Consider the following 23,597-nt stretch of genomic DNA (forward strand, 5'->3'; position numbering starts at 1 on the left):
ACGATGACGAATCCCCGGAAAACCCCCCCAGCCTGATATATATGAGGCTAGGGGGGAAGGGGGAGGGTAAGATATATCTTCCAGAGTATCATCTCACCTGCTACCTTCTCTTTCTCCTTCTCCTTCGATCTCCTCTGACTTGATTGTCGGAGGGCCCCCACTACCCCGGTGGTGGTGCGAGGCTTGCTTGCAGGTTTCACGGCGGAGGGCGGAGCGCAACCAAAGCAACTCAAAGGGAACCCCGTTCACACCGCTATGCCAATCGTTCTCGGTTTGGACCACCAGCAACAAATGCGATGTTTCCGAAACATCGCATCTTTGAAAACACCACACCATATCGATCACCAAACAGAGTCTATAAATAGGCTCTAGTTTAGTGGTTTAAAAAAAACTTAATTCACATTACTACTACTCTGCATTCTAAGACGAAATAGAGAATTTCTCTCATCTTTTTTTCTCTTTCTTCCAAACCTTTTTTAAGTTTTTCTTTTTATATGAGCAATTGAAGATGTTGGTTGAATCAAGCCTCTCCAGCAATCGTGCTCGTTAGGAAAGAATCGGGCTAAGACAGATTGTTATATCTTATAAATGAGATTGTCGCAATCCTGCATATAGACGACAAATCATGTTCTTAGAGCAGTGTATATCATACGCTTCGATCTAGATAAGCTCTTTTTAATTTTTTGATTTTATTTTAATAAATTATTTTTTTATAATACTTTTATAAATAAAGATATAATAGTTTTTAGATAAAATATTTTTAATGTTTATTGCCATGTATAAGAGCTACGACGCAAACCATCGTAAGACCATCCCGTAAAATGACAGGGTGGGTTTGTCGGACAGAGAGTCCACGCAATCCAGCCAATTAAGCTGGGTTTACTAAAATTAAATAAAAAAAAACGACGTTAATACTAGGATTCAAAGTTTAATAAAATTATGTCAGAAAAAGATATCGATACTAGGATTCAAACCTCAGTATAAATCAATGCAATTAAACATATTTCATATTCGGTTCTTTCCATAAAAAATTACTTTTTTTCTCTTTGTTGTAAAATTAAAAATAAATATACGTCGTCATATTTTTTATAATATTTTCAAAATTTTACTGTTTAAAATAAGTTAAAAAATTCACAAGTTCTACGGTTCTTTACAGTGACCCAAATCTTGACCAGGTTGGTCTCCAATCCGTAACCATGCGCCAGGTCTACTTTTTGCATGGCCACCCTCCACATGAAGCCAGCCTCAGAGATCTCATTTCAGCAGCCTTCATGTCATATGAAGGCCCCGTTTATGATTTATATTATTTCCCATCAAAATCACAAGCATCAAGATTTCCTATCACATATGCCAAATTATAGGGTATTACACCCAACTACGCTCCGACATCCCTTCTTTACAAGATATGCCACCTTTCATCTAGTTCTTGCTCCCACTAAACAAGCAAAAAATAAGAAACTTTGCAGGCCAGACGCAAAGGTGCAGCTATCCAAGATAAAAAGATCAAACTTGATTAGATAAGCATCCCATCCATCCCTGCTCTCTCATTTTCAGGTGCACATTAACTAGCCAGCAACAAGTTAAGTAGCTCACCTTTTAAATGATATGTAAAGGCCTCATCCCTCCCAAGAGGGAGAGTAGGTAAATTAGACAAAGATAATTAAAATAAGATAACAAAATAATCAGCATGGTTTCTTTCATAATCATAAAGTTCAATGCTCCATAAAGTTCAAACTTCAACCCTCTATAAAGTTCATTGTAGACAGTCAGCATGGTTTCTTTAATAACCATAAATAGTGAACAAAGGATATCAGCCAAAAAATGCAACATATTTCTTATGTCGACATATAGATCGTGTCAATCCCCTGGATGAGTTGTGTTTGCTCCATCCCTTGTCTTATGAACCAGCATTACCCTGCCCAATCATGTCCAAAAATAAAAAGTTGAGCCAGTTTTATTGGCCATTTAACTGAATTCAGTGAAGAGTTGGGGAGAGAGAAACCTTAGCTTTAGTCTTTTTAGATTTGGCTTCTGGGCTCTGCTTGAATGGGAGAAATTCTTGGCCACCCATGAAGGGTTGCAACACTTTTGGAATTTCAACTCCATCTTCCCTCTGATAGTTTTCGAGAATGCAACAAATGGTCCTTTCTGTTGCTGTTAATGTAGAGTTCAGCATATGGACAAACTGCTTTGCCTGTTCATCATTCTGCATGGGAACCAACAGAAAAACTTGAATTACTTCACTATGTGATGAAACCCAAGATGAAAAGCTAAGGATAGCCACCCGATGATCATTTATTTTACTCTGGAATGCAGAATCAACATTTTTTGATAAAATAAAAAAGGCAGTAAAAGTTGAAATTCTTGCCTTTTTCTGGCCATATCCAATTCCTAATCTCCTTGATTGGTAATCCGTGCAATTCGAACAGGAGACTAGTTCCCTGTAGGTCTGTGATGCCGGAAACCATCCTTCCAAGTCATACTTCTTGGCTGCTGCATCATTTAAAGCACCAGAAACAATAGCCACGACTTGATAGGGAATGCTCAGCTGCGATATGTTAGTTCCATAAATACATTTATGTACCTAGCAGGCAATAATAAGAAAAATGACAAGGCTTCCAAGTTCCAAGAGCACACCTCCTTATAGAAGTCCTCCGAATTTTTTATCATTTCCTCATGCATCTCCCATGAGTCACTGTCATTTGGACTGGTAATACAGAATTGCTCTACTTTTTCAAACTGATGGACTCTAAAAATGCCCAGTGTGTCTCGACCATGTGAACCAGCTTCTTTCCGGAAGCAGGTTGAATATCCAGCATATCTAAAGTACATACAGATACATTACTAATCACAAACTAAACCAGGGTGATAGTATAGAACTCATAGATAAAATTACCAAAACAAAAATAAAGGAAAACCCATACTGTATAGGTAGTTCAGAAGGATAGATTCGATCATTTAGATGATAAGCACACAATGGCTGTTCTGCGGTCGCAATCAGATATTTGTCATCCCCTTCGCCTGTCACCTTTTAAAGATCAACTAATATCATAATCCTGGAAAACTTGAATTTAAAATTATTTAATAGTTGTAATTAGCAATCACATAAGCAGCTGGTAAGTATGCGCACAGCAAACTTGTCTATCTACTATATATAGCATGCATCATGGGGTTTCAGTTTTGAACCTCATGCGCTTCACCACCTTTAGATACCATTTGAGAGACTGAAATCCCATCCATATCACTACCTATCAAATCATGGCCTTCTGTTAGATACCCTTCCCTCTTGAACCAACCACGCACACTACATTTGCTGAGAAGCATCAAATTTATCTACAGAATCACCACCAACCATCAACAATATTCCACTTTTAGTTGTGAATGCATGTATGCTGTAATTATTCAGCAGTTGAGAAGATCATCAGCAATCCTCTGGAATTAGTCACTTGCATTACATGGAAGTTCAAGTCTGCACACGTGGATGCTTTTGTGATCACCTTCTGTTTGACCTTAATTTCTTGTAACATTCAACCATCTCTTGGCTTTTCCCACCAGCCACTTGAGCACTTAAGCTGCAATTTAAAAGATGACGCTTGATCACTTGAGCTGTACCCAGTTAAAAGTTGGCAAATACTTAGTCTATTTAACCATTTGTTAGTGTTTTCTTAAAGGCTTCCAGTGACCGCATATTTGGTTTGAAACAAATTGCATATGCAATGTTAAATTTTTCATTATTAGTCTAGATCTTAGTAGCTGGCATCTTCTACCTAGGTTAACAAATCTGCTCCACAAGCTTCCTAGAATCTCCGACCTGCACCCGCTTCATAGGAACTTCCCTAAGTGTTTATAAAATATCTGCTCCGCAACCACACCGGCTCCCACATCTGCTCCCAATTCTAGCAATTAAGGTTCAGAATAAGAAAATATCCTATATGCTATCCAAAATGATATGACAATTATAATGTGCATATGTCTCGCACAATGTTTTCTTTTAGTGTAACTTGCAACGTAATATGCATTTCCAGCAAGTAGTTACCTATAAGACAACTTGAGCTCGAACCAACTCTCTCTTGATAATCCTATCACTGAAGGAAGGTCCTCCTTTCCTCTATTTATCAATCTCTTTTACTTTTTGCCTTTCCAACTTTAATTGTACACTATTGTATTCTTTTGATAACTCCCCTGATTCCCTCACATTGATCTTCTGCTACTAATATTATTTACTACTAACACCACCATTATTGTTGTATCTTGATACCTGCTAATAGTCATCTTCCCTGGTTTTATTCCTATAGTTTATATGATTGTCCATAGTGTTTAATAAACAAATTCTGAATCATTTTTTATAATTAAAACTAAAAGAGTTATTTTAGGTAAATTTAACTTGTTATATAATTTATTAGTCATTTAACTCTACGAAAGCCCTTTCAAGCACATAACACAACATCTAAAATACTGCATATAATGCAAGCACAGCACATGCAGCATGTCATATCCATGTCAACCCTTACATATAAGGAAAGATATGCAAGTTTGTAAAGGGATTCACAACCAACAAGCTAAGATACACTACTCCATAATATAAAATAATATTTTTTTCTTAAAACTGAAAAGACCAAAAAAAAACTGTAATTGACTTTATCTAACAGTCGATATAATAGAATACAGCTAAACAACAGCCATGTTTAAGTGCCAGTTATATGGATGTGCAACATAATGAGGGGCCTCTTAGACCATTTACAATTATAATGTTATGACAGATGTTGCGTTGACAACTAAAAGTGTTCTGTCTCTGTTCAAAGCTCTTCAAACATCCATCTGGCAGCAGCAAATTCCTAACATTTATACATGGTTTCACAGGTTTCAGATCTGTGGCTTTGAGATAGTGCAACCAATATCTCTTCCACTCTGCTAACTCCACACCCAAATCATTGTCCAAATAAACCCCACCAATGAAATACTCTCTCTCATCCCCCCCCCCCCCCCCCTTCTTCTATAATAGATAGAGGAAGATAAATAAGTTTAGGTTGCTTAATCTACTCATCGCTTAACTCCAAAAAAACAAACTTAGCAACCCAAACTGCACTACTCCATGCATCTCTCTCACCTCTGCTCTGATATTAGACATCTCTGAGTTCCAACCTGGCTAATAGTCATCCATGAGTGGCTTAGACTTGGGAATTGGGACTGCAAAAAAACAAAGACAATCGAGAAGCTACAAATAGTATAGAAGGATTCTATATGAGAACATGGTGACCAAAGTGGAAACTTGAGAGAAGAAACCAAAGAGAAGCCTTCGACTACGTAACCAAAATGGTTTTGCTCTGAAAGTTGTTAATACAATGCTAATTGTGGCTCTAAGCTTTAGTCTTAGCAAGGGACATAAAGGTCTTAAGTTTGCAAGTTTAAAATGTTTTTGAAATTACAAATGCATAAAACTCTAACCTTGTTGAATTGTATGCTAATATTTTGCATATTTTAGCCAAAGCATTAGGTTTCATATTGTGTATACTTGCATATGAGTTCAACTAACTTTTAGAGACACCATTAAAAAGCATGTAGAGTATAATCAACTTTTAGCTTTTCAGGTAGATGTTTTCCTATTCGTTTGCTTGAACAAAGAACATCTTTTCTAGTCGTTCCACAAAATACTCTTGAACATCTAACATTTGTTTATGCTTGTTATATGTCCAATAAGTTTCATTCCAATGACCTTTCCCAAACCAAGTAATAAAATAATTGCAAAACACAATCGAAAACCGACAAGCTTTTAGTCCTCTAGAAAATATAACTCAAGTCTTAATCCCAAATAGTTGGGGATGGCTACATAAATCATTTTCCTCCATCCCCCTTGGTTTAGGGTCATACTTTCTAAAAGATATTGAGATATCAAATCCTTCTACATCCTATGTGATTTTTATTCTACCTCTACCCCTCTTTCCTTGTATGTTTATTAAATCACTTCTTTGTTCTAGCACATCCCTTAGCCTACGTTATACATATCCAAACCATCTAAGTCATCCTTCTCTCAATTTGTCCTCAATTGATGCTCCCTCCATCTATTATGAATGACTTCATTCCTTATTCTATCTTTTCTTCTATTACCATACATCCATCTTAATATTCTCATTCGACCACATTCATCTTTTGCACAAATTATTTTCTAATTATTCAATGTTCTATACCATAGAGCTTAGCTGGCTGTATGGATGTCCTAAAAACTTTTTTCTTCAACTTGGCAAGTATCAACAATCACACAATATCCCAAATGCATTCTCCATTTTATCCAACATGCTATATTCCAATGGATAACATCCGCTTCAATCTCCCCTAATGAACAATCGATCCTAAACACCAAAATTGATCGCTCTTAAGATATACATGATCCTCAATTTTTGCACCATCTTCATCTCTATTTCAATTTTTACTAAAATTGCATTTCATGTATTCCATCTTGGTCCTACTTAACTTAAAGCCTTTGGATTCTAATACACTCCTCCATAATTCCAACTTACAATTAACCCTAAGCTTAGTTCATTCACCAAGCCTACAACATTTGCAAATAGCAGGTACCAGGAAGTATCATCCTTAATAATGCCTGGCACGCATATCCATGACTAGGACAAAAAAAAAGACTTATAATAAATCCTTGATGGAAAACTATTATAATTGAAAATCTATTGCAATTGGAAACTCACAAGTATTACCACCGGTAGTTCTTACACTAGTAACCGATCTAGTATATATATATATATATACACTTAATCACATTAATATATCTAATGGGATCTCCTTTTCTAACTCCTATCATAAGATCTCTCTAGAGACTCTATCTTATGCTCTGTAAATCAATAAAAATCATATAAAGATCTTGTCTCCTTTATACTTCCCCATTAACCTCCGAAGGAGAAAAATAGATTTCATAGTCAACCTTGCTAGCAATAAACCAAATTAGTTCTCTGATATTTTTGTATCCACCTCAATCTATGATCAATCACCCTTAAGGCTGCTAATGGGTCGGGTTGATTAGTGACCCAACCCGACCCAACCTGCTTAGACCCGACCCGCCCATTTTGAAGGACCCATGCGATCGGGTCGAGTTCTAAAATTGGACCCGTTCCATTTTTCGGATCGGATCTGGATTTACTGAATTCAGACCTGATTCCAACTCAACTCGATCTATTTGAAATTTGGATAATTTTGACAACCCGACTCGACCCGACACGATCTGTAAAATTATTTGGATGGATTGACTGGAACCGGACCTGACCCAGATCCGAACCGGATCTGACCCGGATCCGAATTTTTTTGGTTGGGTCCGGATTATACATGGACCTGACCCGACCCGAATGACCCATTGGGTCAAAAATTATAGCGGTGGACCCGACCCAATCCGATCTTCTATCGGATCAAGTTTGGGTCCAAAATTAGGACCCAAATAAGAAATTGGATTTGGTCGACCCATTTGCACCCCTAATCACCCTCCCCCAAAATTACATAGTATAGCTCATACGTTTAACAATATGATGTTAGAACAATTTTGAGTATCACTTTCATTCTTATAAATCAATATTATAGTACTCTTCCTCCAAATTGAAATCATCTTCTTGGTCTTTAAAATCTTATTAAATAAAGTAATCAACAAAGTTACTCCCACACCACCTAAATTAGGGTCTGTTGTGCCGGTATCGGGCACCGTGCCGGTTGCCCGGCCGCACGAGTCGGTATGAGCCCGCGTCATGCCGTGCCAGGCCTGTACTGATACAGAAGACCATGGAAAAGAGAAAAAGAAAGAGCAAGCAAGGAAGGGAGGGAGAGGGAGAGGGAGGGAGGCTAGCGCTGGTGCGGGCGGCGGAGGCTGCGGCCGAACCCCTGTTTCGAACGAAATAGGGGTCCAACCGTAAATATTTTGCGATTTTTAAGTAAAGTCGGCAATTTCGCTTGCCCGCACCAGCGCCGGCCTCCGCTGGCCCTCCGCCAGCCTCCCTCTCCCTCCCCCGCTTGCTCTCTTTTTTCTCTTTCCTTTTCGTTCTTCTTTTTCTCCAGCACGGCATTTCGGATTCTTTGTCGGAACCGTCCCAGTAAGCCGCCGGTATGGCTTGAGACACCCCGAACCGGGCGGTTCGGAACGGTTCCGCCAATCTTGACCTAAACACTTCTAAACCTCGATAGGAATTTCATCAGATCTAATAGATTTTCCTATGTAATCTTTTTAACAATTTTCTGTCTCTGATACTCAAATTCTACATACACTTACTTAACATTTGTATCCTCAATATAACTTGTAAGGTCTCCTAAATTTTCTATATGATTCCCATAAAATAGCTTATTAAAATAACTTTTCCATCTTTCTTTGATCTCGTTCACCTCAACCAAACTTTTTGATCTTCATCTCTGATCCATTTAGGTTAAGTCTCTAGTTTTGCTATATGTTAGTCTTACAATTTTATGGTATCTTTGTCCCCCTTTTTAGTTTCTAACTTGCGATATAACTCTTCATATGCTTTGAATCTAGCCTTTTGTACCACCATCTTCACTTCCTTCTTGACCATCTTATAACTTTCATACACTTCTCTACTCTGACATTTAGGTAGTCTTTCATAACATTCTTGTAGCCTTAACCGCCAATTGAACTTTCACTTTCCACCACCAAGCTTTCTTATTGGATGGCCTTTTTCTCTTTGATTCTCCAAGTAACTCTATAACCACTTTCTTAATATTTTTAGCCATCTTTACCTATATGGTTTTGATTTCCCTATCTAGACCCTACTTTCCTTCCTTCAACACTCCATCCTTAAAAGTTATTAGTTTCTTTCTTGCAAATTTCACCACTTAGTCCTCCAGTTCTTATTTTATTTAGTTCTTTTCCATTTCCTAATACATAAATGCAAAACCACCAATCTATGTTGGGTGGTTAAACGCTCACCCAATATAACCTTATAAGCTTTACACAGCTTGAACGGCCTTTTTAGTAAGGAAGAAATCTATTTGACTAATATTATATCCACTTTAGAAGTTATCAATTGAGAATCTTTTTTTAAGGCAGGTGTTAGCTAATATTGGGTCATATGTCATTATGAACTACAAGATGGCATTCTTTTCCTCATTTCTATCCTTGAAACCGTAACCTCCATGCACCTTTTTAAAACCTATAACTATATTTTTCCCATGTAACAATTCAAATAATCCTACAATAAATATCTTTTCTGCACTAGGAATCTCATGTATTAGTCCACTATATTCTCCAAAGAACGTTGCTTTGTAGCATTATCTAATCTTGCTAAGGAAAATAAGCACATTGATGATACTAATAAACTCCTCTCTTAACGCCAATTTTATCGAGATTATCCTATCTCCTATTCTCTTAATGTCTACAACCTCATATTTTTAAACTATAATCTACAATAATTCCTACTCCATTTTTAGTCCCACCTTTCCCTGTATTCCAACATTGATAACATGTCTTACCAACTTCCTTTGCATTTTTTCCTATCCACTTAGTCTCCTGCAAGCTGCAGGCATGCTATGTTAACTCTCTTCCTGGCCATTGTATTTGCTAATTCCATCAATTTCCTTGTTACCAGTCATATATTCCAAGTTGCTAAATGTATCCCACTTTCCTGAACTTTTTTTATCCACATCCATCTATTAAAACATGAGAACTATAAAATGCAAGTGTTAAACCTTGCTAATCTGACCCTCTTAAAAATATAAAATCACCATCATTTTGGTTTATGGATTGCCCACCATGTAAGAGTTTAAGAGAATACATCAAGGAAAGTGTCTACAGTGTAAATCTCCTACTACTACAAATATAATAATGTAAAATTCAGGAAATATGATGGATGCCTTTTTAAAAAAGCAAAATTGAAAATATCTCCATTTAATTAAAGGAATGATACGAGCAAGAATGGAGGGGCCTACAAACAATGTTTTGAAAGGCATCTATGGTTCGCGAGCAGTCAAAGGACCGCATATGCAGGTGCATATGAAGTTACTTATTTTAACTATTTAGAAATAGATACAATACATTCAATACAATAATAACAACAATAATGATGTAATATTTTTTTGGATGGATAATAGCAATATTAATAACAATAACAACCAATAATTAGATCCTATTTCTTAGTACCTAACCAGATAGCAATAATTATAACATAATCAGTATTTTAATATTATCAACATCCATATCAGACCTACCTCTAAAACACAGCAAACCTAACCATCAGTTTGAAACCACTTCATCTACATAGGTCTAGATAAGAATGGGTTGTATATGCAGCTATGGAATGCTAAACGAGCTCAAATATGCAGTCACAGTACTAAATAGGCTGCATAAGCGGCTGCAAATGCTAAGTGGACCACCTTTTCGATCCATATGCAATATGACCACGTATAGGCAATAGGTGCAGTACGATGCAGTCAAGGAACACTATACAAGACAACAACCAAGCCCTTTAAATAACCAAAATTGGATATTGGAAGCCCAACTCTCCCAATAAGTATGGAGTCCTTTATGCCCCTAGTCCATGCACAGAGCCGGCCTAACCCTTAGGCGACTGAGGCGGTCGTCTAAGGCCCCAGCCCAAAGAAGGCCAACTACAGGAAAGGCCTTAAAGACAAAATGGAAAGAAAAAAGGCCCCCCTGTAAGTTCGCCTTAGGCCGGCCTACTGTAGGAAAAGCCTTAAAGACAAAACGGCCTTAGGCCCCAAAGACATTGGGCCGCTTCTGCCCATGCACATGTTTTATCAACCTCACCCAAGTTTTCCTCTAACCAATAATGGTTTACAATCTTGTGCATCATGGAAGAGGTTTTGGTTAATAGACATTGTTAACACATGGAACCCTTCTTAACAGTTTATTGAGATCTTAGTACCTAGAATCTTCTACCTTGGGCAAGGCGCCAGCTTTAGAATCTTCATAGAAACTCAAACTTGAACTTATTTCACAATTGCTTCCTTATTTAAAGTGCTTCTAAAATATTTTCTTTCCCCATATCCACACTCACACCACTCATAAATCTAGCAACTAAAACTGAGATCAAATAGGAAGGCATGAATCGACAACCTATGAAAAGTTTATGAAGCGGCTTAGTCTGACAGCAACTATGAGTTATACTAAATCTAAGAGCCATGAATGTCTATTGGAATTTTTTTTTCATTTTATATATAATAAGGTCATAATTATGATTTGATGTCTTAATATCAAGCTATTGCCCTTGAAAGTTGTTGTAAGTAAACCAAACAATGTAGACAATAATTAAAATTAGTTCTAAAGTGGGCCTAGCAATGGGCACCAACCAGCCTGAGGCTTGTCGAGTCAAGCCAAGTTTAAGTAGCCCCTTGGCTTGGCCAAGGCCTAGCCCAGAAAATGAGGCCAATAAAAAATTTTTAGCGATAAACATTTTTTAATGTACATGCATATATTAAAAATCTTGAATGTTTTGAGAGGCCATGTGTTCTCTCCATGTGTCACGGCCTTTCCTTTGGCAGCAGGCCACTACACGATATCTCCCTTCTTAATTTTTTTCTCCTCCAAGCAATGGCTCTCACACTCCTGCTAACATATATCGACCTTTGTGGCATTATCCCCATAGAATTCTCATCTCCAGAGGAGTCCTTCATTGTTGTCACCTCCATGATTGGAGTCGGCATCTAGTTGACCACATTGACTGCCATCATCATGAAGGTTTCTATAGCTCAAGAAGACCTAGTAAAATCAGGCCTAGTTGATCCTTCAAGCCTAGCTTGGGTTTGGGACCTAGCTTTTGGTGAAGTTTTCAAGCTTAGACCCGATTCAAAGGTTGAAGATTTTTTGGGCCAGGTTTGGGCAAGGGGTGGCTTGATCAACTAAGCCCATTTCCAAACCTATTCTAAAGTAAATGAATCATGTAGCACTATGCTACTAACAAATCCTACACTAGCTCATATGCCTCTGCTACATAGATTTCATTTTCAAATCTTTTTTATGACATGTGCTCCCTTGCAGAGTCCTTATATAGGAATCCCTTGCAATCAAACAACTGGGCAATTACAGCCTTTGATCATTCATTGATGGTGCACAAGGATGGACCTACAAGATTAGCAAGCAACGGATCTTCATATCACAAGACTTGAATCAAGCAAATTCAGATCAATCATCTAGTACTTACTAGTCCACTTGTTGATCTTTGACAATTGAATCTTTGATGATGAGAACGCTAGCTGACAAGTTAACGAACAGTTTATCCAAAAAAGGGAACAAAAAAACTTAATATACAAATCTTTGCTTGCAGGCTTCTCAACAAGAACTTCAATAATTATTTTATTAGACTGATTATCCTTAATAATGGTAACTGAATCTGTAAACAAATTCAGATCTTTGCACAAAAAATCTAAAAGAGCAATGTGCTCATGGGTTGATCAAATACATGAATAGATAAAGGGAAAAAGAAGGAAGAACTAAAGATCAAAGGAAATGGAAGAAGGATTTTATTTTCTTCATCAAAAATTTTTCATCTTACCAGTAGCCTTTCCCCTGCATATAGAGGTCGTTGTCACTTAAAGAAATCGAGACTTTGTGTTCACTATTGATTCATGTAAACATCTTAGACCCTAAACTACAATGATAACCTCAAAAAAATTGCATCCTAATCCTATTTTAGCAATTACAATTCATAGGCAATTTGCAAGGAATGTCCAGTTTACTGCATCTAATTCATCCAAAAGATGTATCCTGTTGAGAAACCACAAAGCATATATAATATGAAAAAAACAGATCATGGAACTCAGTTTACAATCCCTGATAACTACAATTGAAATTGATTAAGAAATATAAAATGAATCAGAATTAGGTTCATAACATAAGGATACATCTAATCATATGCCACTAATCCTAGAAATTATGGTAAATCTTGTTAGGTTGTCTAGCTCGACTCACCATGCATGTCACTTACGCAATGTATGATAATCATCACTAACCCCTTCTTATATTCACCTTATTGCTCAAAGCCAAAAAAATCTATTGGATACAAGGTTCGCCGTCTCGGCACCGAACCTCGTACTAGTGCCACACTAGTACTATATCGGTACAATACGGAATGGAATCTTTTCGGCATACCAAGTATCCGTACGCCATCCATACCGGATACCAATACGGTACGATACACCCCGGACCATCTTTCAGTTCGGTATGGTGAACCATGATTGGATATGCTCTAAATGTAACTGGTAGCAAGGAAGAAACATAGAAGAGTACACTCCCAAGAAAACCCAGCCTACCATTAATTTTGTTCAGCAAAAATATTCAAATCCAATAACCTTTTCCAGATAATTCAAAACCTAAACTTTTTCTAGCAAAACCCTCCACAAAAAAAAAAAGAAAAAAGCAAAATCAATGGCCTCATGTAAGAGGGAACTCAGCATACTTTTTCCCTCCCCTTTCCAATATCCCAAACCTCAGAAACCTAAATAAAACATGTTTTTTTTTTCTTTTCCTCTTCCTGCTTACCAATTTTTTGAAGCAGAAATTCTCCTTTCCCAAGGAAAAAACTTCGTTTTTCTTTACCTACTTTGTAGGTTTCTCTCAACAACTAAACAGACCCTAGAGGATGGAAATTCTGTTTTCAGATGATTTATTGGTGGTTTATCACATTAGGTAAACATTGTTCCCATTCCAACACTTGTTTTTCAAGCTTAGTACTAAGAAACTTCTATCTAGGGTGGCACACCTGCTTCGAAAACTCTCAAGAAACTTGCTCCTAGACCTGCTTCTGAAGTGCATCATTGTCTTTGATATTTTTTTGAGAGATCCGCTTTCTCATATCCTCACGCAATCAACTTCCACATCATCTCTTCATTTAGGAAAATAAGTTCGCGTGTTACAAAACTAAAAGAATAGTTTTAAGCTCTCCTTTTTCTTCAACTGAGAACAAGTTATGAAATTAAGGATAAGGTCTACAGAGTGGTATCATTATGTTACTGCAACATTCCAACACTTGCTAGTTAAGTAACAAATTAGAAAATCCGTCTTCAAGGTTTACCAGGTTTTGGTTACTATAAATGAGATTCATTCAGAAAATATATGGTAATTTGATGAATGGAAATAAGTAGATCCCTTTAGTGTTACAAATGTCATGCTTTAAACAGAATACCTCCTTAAGCAGAGGTAACTCAGGTCTTTGAATATAACAATAATATATACGATCATCCTGAGATCAATCAATGCTCAGATTTCCTACTAAACTAGGAAATAACATTGTCTTGTGGAACATGTACAGAAAATCCCAAAACATCAGCTGCACTATGAAAAACAAACCAGAGAATACAAAAGGACATTCAATACTTACCTTGTAAAGTTCCTCATCAAATTGGGCCAGCTGCGCACATTTTGCCATTATGTCCTTTCTCATGAAAAATGGAGTCTGCATTGGTTGGTACTTTCTTTTCTTCAGAAATGCTAATCCAAAGTTTATAAGTGCCATATTTAAGAGGACTCCCTCACCCTTCAAATAGAAACCTCTCCCACCAGCTACATCAGCACCTATGTGCACCAAAAGCATGGCATTTACATGTTAGTATCAGTTATGGGTGCCATTAAAACAAGGTATGAACTTAAAAAAAAATATGATAGTGACTTAATTATCAAAATTATTCTTGAAGTATTCTCTTATGATACTATTTACAGATCAAATGCTTTCTTGATTGAAGAAATGGTAAGTGAAGAGCACAAAGCAAGCAAGTCATGCTGAAAGTACCTTTCCTTAGAAAACCTACTATAGTGAAATTCCACAATTTCTGTGAGGCTATAACATATCATAGAGCTGGTTTTCAGCAAAATGCAACAAATATGGCAACATAAAATTTCTTGACATCTACAAGGCCACACATTCAACTTAGTATGAATTCAAGTTACATATAATGTGAACTTTTCCATCTATCGATTCAGATCTTCTGAGGTAAAAACAAAGTGATTTACCAGAAGAAGCCATAAAGCTAAGCATTTGCTAACCAACTTCAAGCACAAGATATTTTTCATCAAGAATAACTTTACAGATTCTTAATATACATATATAAAGGAACATTCTACTTGATATCAGGTCAGCTCGACATCATTGAGCATTCTCAAAATTTCTTCTCAAATAACAAAATAAGAACTAGAAATGGTACCATAATAAACAATAAGCAATCTAATCTAGAGGATACCCTTTTCTGCATCCACAATATCAAGCAGCTTGACAAGGTCAACATGATTCCTCAACTTTCCCTCCATCCGCCGCTCCCCCCATGTCCGAATCACCTCATTGTTGGCCTGCAAACCAATTCCATGTCTATCTACAGCCGTTATCTTCCGAAATAGAGCAATTACAAAGAAAAATAATAATAATAATCCTGCACGAGGGCGCTGAGACCTCATCATTGCTGACGGGGACCGAGTCATGGACGAGGTTGCCGACGATCTCGAGCCTAGCATCCAGCGCGACCTTTGCTTCCTGGACCTCCACCTCCTTCGCGGCCGTCAGCTTCTTGTTCTCCTCCGTGCTCTTTATCATCCCCGTCGCATCTTCCTTTGCCTTCACCAATCCAGAGAAGAAACTTGGATCGATCCCACATCACTGAAAGAAGCGGTTAAGAAAACAAAAACGAGAGGAGAAGAACTCACGATCTTGAGGCGGGCAATCTCCTTGTTGATGCGATTGAAGTCCTTCCTCAGATTCTCGAGCTCGAATTGCCCTGGAGGATTTAAGTTTAAGGGATCTCGTGAGATCGAAAGAACAACAAAACGGAAAAGAAAAATGGAATTTTTTAAGTTTTATTCTGAGAGCGGATTATTACGCTGGCGCCATTCCTTGTCGAGGTGGATGATCTCGTCGACGATCTCGACACTGGCGAAGCGGCGGCGCTGGGACTCGCGGACGCCCTCGGGGTCAAACCCCTTTTCAGCCCGGAATATGTTGATGTCCAGCATCGCTTCTTCTTCCTTCGGGATGAAGTAGATGAGGACGAGGAAGGTGAAGGCGGAAAGGAACGACGAGGAGGGTTTTATGAGGAAAACCGGCTCGTTTGGTTCGCGGGAAGTATTTTCCATCCTAGAAATATAATTCCTGAGAATCATATTTCTAGAAAGAGGATATCTAGGAAAGTACTTTTGGCATGTTTGGTTAACCATGGGAAAGTGACAAATTTCTAAAGTGCTTATGTTTGGTTGACCATCCACTTTCCTAGGAAAGTTATGTATAATTCCTATTATGCCCTTAATAAAAATTAGGTCTTTAATACCTCTTTAATGCTTCTTTAATGCTGAAGGGTCTTTTTGGGAAAAAAATAAAAAAGGAGTGATTCCCACCTCATGGGAAAGTTACTTTCCCATATTTCTCATGGGAAAGACTTTCCCATGAAATGTGGGAATCATATTCCCATAGGAATACAACTTTCCCATCTCTCTCCTTTGAAAACTCCAACCAAACAAGAGGCATTTCATTACTTTCCCATTGACCACACTTTCCCCCCTCCTTTTCCTGCGAACCAAACGAGCCCTTAGCCGGAATATGTTCCTTTGGCACCATCATCATCCCCATCTTCCTTTTGAAGTCCCCAATTGCATGCTAACCCCCGCCTTTTCAACTTATTACATCACAAGTTTTTGGAGTTTATAATCTCAGCAACCATAATAAAAATAAAAAATAAAAATAAAATAAATAAATAAATAAAAATTTCATCACATGGTGCTTCGTGGTTTTTATTATGATTCTGTGGCGTGTTGCATGAATCTCACTTAATCTCCCGAGCGATGTGCCATTTTTTTTTCATATATAAAAGTAGGGGTGCAATCGAGCCATACTGAATTGAGTAGCTAGATGCTCGAGCTCAACTTAATTCAAAATACTCGAGCCCAAAACTCGACTCGAAATCGATCAAACTTTAATTTCCAAGCTTGAACTGAACTTGATATTAAAAAAAAAAAAAGTAATACTTGAGATCGACTAGACTTAACATAATCAACCGAGCCATATTCGAGCTCGAATTCAAGCCTTAACTTAATTAAAAAAATATGGTAAAAACAAAATATAAACTAAGCTGGATAGGACGTTCGTTTTCATATTTTCTTTCCAAAGTATTTGTTGAAACTCAAATTTGTTGAAGGAGGAGGAGATCTCTTTCACCTTCAACAGGACTTCAATATTGTAGGATCTCGGGCTTCATACACTCCTCAGACCTGATTAACGACCAAGAATCACTACAGGGCTTGAGTGGTTGCCCTAATGGTAGTCCAATGATCAATGCTTCGTACTCTGCTTCATTGTTGGATGTTTTGAAATTAAACCTCAGGGCTTACTCAACCACAACGTTCTCAAGACTGATGAGGATCAGCCCAACTTTGCATTCTCCTACATTAGAGGACATGTCAATATAGAGTGTTCAAAAAGATTGTACCTTTGATTAATGTTGCTCAGACTCCACTTCAGCTTCTATTTGGTCTTCAAGCTTAGCTTCCTCCGGCATAGTACACTCAACAATGAAGTCGGCGAGGCTTATGCTTCAATGGTAGACCTAGGCCGATAATTTATATCAAACTCTCCAAGCTCAACGGCCCACTTGGCCAAGTAGCCAAAAATTTTCAGCTTCTATAATACCTTCTTCAATGATTGATCAATCATAATATGATAGTATGAGCTTTAAAGTATGGTTGCAGTCTCCAAGCTGGATGACCAAGCATAGGTCATTTTCTCCATTCTTAGGTACCTTGTCTCGACATCCTAAAGTAGCTTGCTCGCATAGTAAATAGGCTTTTGGTTTTCAAGCACTTCTCTAAAAAGAACCAGGCTAATTGTGAGAAAGATATGGTCATGTAGAAATGCAGATTCTTCCTGACCTCGAGTTTAGTAAGGAGGAGACCTGAGGTATTGTTTTAACTGATTGAACGCTTATTGGCATTCCCCGATCCATTCAAAATTTTTGCATTTCGCATGATCTTGAAAAAGGAAAGACATCTTTCTGCCGACCTAGACACCAATCTACTTAGAGCAGCTATCTGTCCAGCAAGCCACTAGACCTCTTTAACCGTCTTCGAAGCAGTCATTGCCAACACTACTTGGATCTTCTCCGGGTTGGCTTCAATTCCTCACTGGGTCACCATAAAGCCTAGAAACTTTTCTGAGGTGACTCTGAATGCATATTTATTCGAATTAAGCTTCATATTATATTTTCTCAGAGTCTAAAAAGCTTCATAAAGGTCGATGACATCAACATTATGGCTCTTCACGAGTAGATGTCCACGTATACCTCCATAGTTTGGATGATCTATTCCTTAAAGACTCGATTGACCAGTCGTTGATATGTAGCTCTGCATTCTTCAAACTGAATAGCATCATGTGGAAGCCATATAATCTTTTGTTCGTAATAAATGTCGTCTTTTCCCTGTCCTCGAGGTACATCTTGATCTGATTTTATTTCGAGAATGCATCTATGAAATGAGAAGCTGGTGACCCAAGATACCATCAACAAGTTGGTCGATCCTCGAAGTGAAAAGCTAGCTTTCGAGCATGCCTTATTAAGATTAGTGAAGTCGATGTAGACTTTCCAACATCCATTGGCCTTTTTTTGACGAGCACCATATTGGCTATCCATTCCAGTTAGTCAACTTTATGAATGATCCTAGCCTTCACGAGCTTACCAACCTCTTCATCAGTGGCTTGTTGTCGCTCAAGGGTGAAACTCCTATTTGTTTTGATATACCGGCCGATGCTTAAGGTCTACATTAACCTGTGCATCACAATAGAAGGATCTATACCTGTCATATCGATGGCCAATTAGTTAAACATGTCAGTGTTGCAGCCGAGGAACTGGATTACTCAATTTTTCATTTTCTTATGGAGCAACAAGCCAATCTGGATTGTTCTCTATCTCCTCCTCTTCTTCTTCTTTTCTTCTTCCTTCTTTTCTTCTTGAAAAAATAGAGAATGAAGGAAGAGGGTGGACCGATGGTTGTCATGGTCATAGTCCAGCAAGGGTGCAGCAGGCGCCGGTGGCGGCTAGTAGAGGGTGGCCGGTTGGATTTAGCCCAAAAATAGGGTCAAACAAGGGGTCTTGGCTCGGTCAATCTTGGGTCCCAATCCGCTTGTCAGCAGCTGGAGGCTCTGACATTGGACAGAGGTCAACACAGGAGAGAGGCCAAGAGTCTCGGCAACAAGTGTCGATGGTGACGGTGGTCGAAAAATAGAGAAAAGAGAACCGAAATAGGGGTACCCTGTTTTGAATGCAAATTCGGCGATTGTTGGCTCTAAAAAGGCCATGTATAATGGCTAGAAGCCTAAGAAAAAAAAAGAAAACAAGGCGGAGAATTCTCACCTTGGTCCAACGAGGCTCCGGTGGCCTTTTTTCGGCGCCGATTCGAAGAGGAGGCTCGGAGAAGAAGCTTGAAAGTGGCGATGATTCCCTGCGATTCTGGCGGTGGAAATCAGAGGGGAATGAGGGGGATTAAATAGGTGAAGTCTCCGAGTTCTAGTTGACCTTGGAATCCCCGTTTTCCACCAAAAGTGGAGAAGGAAGAAGACTCCTTTCTCCGCTTCATCATGCCACAGGGCATGATAAGCTTGGGCGGGCCTCTTCGGGCCGGCCACAGGGCCAAGAAGACTAGGCTATTACATTCTCCCCTCTTAAAATAATTTGTCCTCGAAATTAACATACTTGAGACTCAACTTTGAAAGTAATCAACCATCATATCATCCTTGAGCTTTCCAATAGTCTCCCTCTTGGAGTACCTACTCGTAAGATTGGACATAAAGAATCATGGCATCTTAAACTTGATCCTTTCCATCTACAATACATAGTAGGTTCTTTTGATCTTCTTCAAAAGAAGACAACATCTCAACCTTGGATTTAAATGCATAGAGAGAGATAGAGAGAGAACTACATCAGATCTTACCTTCAATGGAACGGAAATGAATAAAATTTTTCATGTTCCTTCTTCTATCTTCACATGCTAGCCTATTCATCCCACCCACCTAATTTATATTACATTGTATTAAATGCTATTGTTTCTAACCAATGCAACAGTAACATCAAGCTTCTTTAGGCATGTTATTCCCACATCAGAAGTTCTTCTTTCTAAGAGCATTCAAGCCACAAAATCATACAGCAGAGGTGATGGTTGCCAAAGAAATTTGGGGATTAGTACTCCACCAAGCACTTATTGTTTTTGGATAGCTCAAATGATGGAGCCTATATGGAGATCACTTAGAACAAGGAAGTACCTTCATAAAGTTTTTATAGCCTCAACCTCTTTTGAAGACATATCGACCAGAGGAAAGACAAGCCAGGAAGGCTTTAGAGTTCAAAGAAAAGGGTACTGAAGGGAATTACCTTGATGAGTTGGACCTTCATAAAACTTTTTGAAACATTCTGAGAAGGTAAGAAAAGGTCCCTCCAAGCGGGCATATTAGAGACTAACTAGATGAGCTTCAGGAATGTCGGTTGTAGTTGGCCGGACTTCATGGAAATAGGTATACAGCTAAAGTTGGAAGATCCATGAAGGGCCTCCACAACCTCAGGTCTCTAAACTAAGTACCCGAAGGCCTTGATATAGATAGGCCAAGACTTTGGGGGGCAAGGCTATAAGCCAATCGTCAGCCAAGGCTGCAATCAGTCAGAGATGTGATTTCACAATCTTGATTGAATGAGAAAAGAGGAGACTTGCAAATCCAAACAAGAAAAGAAATGACAAATTCTTGTGTCGAAACTGGTCTGGTCTACTAGCTAAAGGCCTTCATATAAAAGCATAACTAGCCTTCTTATCCAAGTCCGACACTATTCATCTAGGTGTTCATATTGAACACCTCATCGATGGGTTGAAAGTTCAAGAGAACCCCTAAATTTAGAAGACTGACCCTGGTAATCTTGTGATTTAGATACAGGATGTTAGTTGAAGAAGACTAGAAACAAAAGACAGTATGGATGAGGGATTGGTTGGCTATAGGAGGAGATTTAGAGAGAGATAAAATAACTAAGAGGCTATTGTCCTCCTATATAGAATCTTTGTATTGGGAAACATGAGCCAACAAGAGATCCCAAAGATCATTCTTGGTTGGCCGAGACCAATGGGAATTAGGATTTTTCCAAGCCAAAGATTCTCATTAGAATGACAGATCAAAGATAGATGAGAGGATGCTGAGAACCCTAAGAGGAAGCTAGAGGAATCACGGATGAATACTTGTGATTGTAGATCTAGGATTCCTTGAACGCTCAAGTTCTTGTCCTTATTAAGCAACGTCATTGAAAGCAGTGTGCAGATTTATCTTGTTTAGAAGAATAAGCTAGTGAAAACAAGGACAACGAAGACAAGCTTTAGAACTGGGGCTTGATGAGGTCGGAGGGTATCCTCCGAACCCCAGAGCTCAGTCCCCACCGGGCTTAGACAGGACCTCTCCGCTATCTAGTCGATGTGGGACTAAGGCCCTGTTTGGGGGAGCTGTTGGAAGTAGAGCTGTTGGAAGTAGAGCTGTCTGAAGTAGAGCTGTTATAAAAAGTTGTTTGCTGTTTGGTAACTACGTTCGTAAAGTGCTGTGATATTTTGTTTTGTGTTTGGTAAACAAACTAAGAAAGTACTTTTATATGACAAAATTACCATAAAGGACATTGCATAGTATTATACAACATAACATAATAAAACATAACATAAATTAATACATAAATATACGATATAGTATAATATTATTGTAATATAAAATAATATTATGTTAATATAGCATAATAGTAATATAATTATTAGAGTAAATTAATATTTGGTAATATAACATAATATTAAATTATTTAACATAACATATTAATGTATTATGATATAATGTAATATATATTATATTTATAGTATAATACAATAATAAAAGTATAAAATATTATAATTATTAGTATAAATTAATTTCTCATAATATAACATAATATTAAATTATTTAAAATAACATATTAATGTATTATAATGTAATGTAATATAATACAATATTTATAGTATAATACAATAATAAAGGTATAAAATATTATAATTATTATTATAAATTAATTTTTCATAATATAACATAATATTAAATTATTTAACATAACATATTAATGTATTATGATATAATATAATATGATATTATATTTATAGTATAATACAAAAATAAAGGTATAAAATATTATAATTATTAGTATAAATTAATTTTCCATAATATAACATAATATTAAATTATTTAACATAACATATTAATGTGTTATGATATAATATAATATGATATTATATTTATAGTATAATACAAAAATAAAGGTATAAAATATTATAATTATTAGTATAAAATAATTTTCCATAATAATTTCCCATAATTTCTCATAAAATAATTTTCCGCGGTCCAGGGGCTCTTCTTCGTGGTCCACGCTCGAGGAGGACCTCAGTGTGGGCCACGAGGTTGATGATAAAAAAAAAAAACAATAGATTGATTTTGGAAGGTATGGAAAAGGATTAAAATTTTTTTCTTCTAAAATGTGGTTCAAGAGATGCATACAAAAATTGAAAAGAAAAATACCTTTTCTTACGGAAGGGAGTCTGACGGCTTGGGTTCTTGGCTCCAGCAGATTTTTAGGTTTATACAGGGATAAACTATGTAATTATGTTATTTTAATATGGGCATTTTTGTCAAAAATACAGCTTTCCGAAAAAGCTGAAACAACTTCCTCCCAAAAGCTCCAAATTGGAGCTTCCTCCCAAAAGCTGTTTTCAGCTTCCCGCAAAAGCTGAAACAGCTTTTTGAAAAATTTACCAAACACAGTTTTTCATCTAAAAGTACTTTTGGAGGGACAGAAAGTGCTTTCTAGCCCTCCAAAAGCTCCCCCAAATAGGGCCTAAGTTCGGACTCTTTATTCCCACAACAGGGCTCAAGGAAGGGTGAAAGAAGACGATCCTTAGTTATCCAAGGCTAGCTCACCGCACCAAGGTTTACCCAAAATGGATCCTAATTGATTGCGATATCTCAAAGGGTGATCGGATTACACTAGTTATTTAGAAGAGCCGATATTGTGCGAACACATGGTCATTCCCTATGGTCAAAGAGTAGTGGGTTGCGTTATAAATAAGGGATAATCCCGACGAGATGCAGAAATCTCGATAGTTGGATATTTGAAAAACCTATCAGGCACTTAATTAAGGTCACAGATATGGCATTGGGTATATCCCATCACCATTCTGACTGTCAACCAATGGGATGTTAGGAGCATTATTGACACCATATCCTAAATTGTAGTGCTAGTCCAAAGACCAGTTTGATAGCGGTCACATGGGAATCCTAGAAACTAAGTAATAACAAGCTCTAGCCATGGTCATGAAAGGGTGGCTAAGCATATAGGTTTGATTTAACAAGATGAGTGTAAAGACTATTGAAGGGAGGTGTTAGATCAACATAAATGATTTCATAGACCGAGCAGGCCTATCAAGTTACCATATGGCATCACGTAAGATAAACCAGGCAACGTCTAACGAAGGCTGATTGAACCAATCAAGTGACTACTTGAGCCATTAGTTGAGTCCTGAAGAGGGCAGGATGTTATGCTGAATCGGAATATGGCCTACCGGATAAACAATGTATTGACTTAAA

The 23,597-nt window shown here is 37.6% G+C and overlaps 1 protein-coding gene across 1 annotated transcript; it reads right to left on the reverse strand.

Moving 5' to 3' along the window:
* Positions 1 to 1,671: 1,671 nt before the first annotated feature.
* Positions 1,672 to 16,048, reverse strand: LOC103721234 (serine--tRNA ligase-like). Its single transcript, XM_008811356.4, has 10 exons — positions 15,817 to 16,048; positions 15,644 to 15,714; positions 15,393 to 15,554; positions 15,187 to 15,292; positions 14,331 to 14,524; positions 2,925 to 3,028; positions 2,638 to 2,821; positions 2,369 to 2,548; positions 2,003 to 2,206; positions 1,672 to 1,915 (listed from the first exon to the last, which is right to left on the reverse strand). The coding sequence occupies exons 1-10, from the start codon at positions 15,947 to 15,949 to the stop codon at positions 1,898 to 1,900; spliced, it is 1,356 nt and encodes a 451-aa protein (XP_008809578.3). The 5' UTR covers positions 15,950 to 16,048; the 3' UTR covers positions 1,672 to 1,897.
* Between the last annotated feature and the right edge of the window lie 7,549 nt (positions 16,049 to 23,597).

This window comes from Phoenix dactylifera, chromosome 5 (genome assembly GCF_051530095.1).
Source record: "Phoenix dactylifera cultivar Ajwa chromosome 5, Ajwa_hap1_PhDact_Kaust_v1.1, whole genome shotgun sequence".
NCBI classification, from domain to species: Eukaryota; Viridiplantae; Streptophyta; class Magnoliopsida; order Arecales; family Arecaceae; genus Phoenix; species Phoenix dactylifera.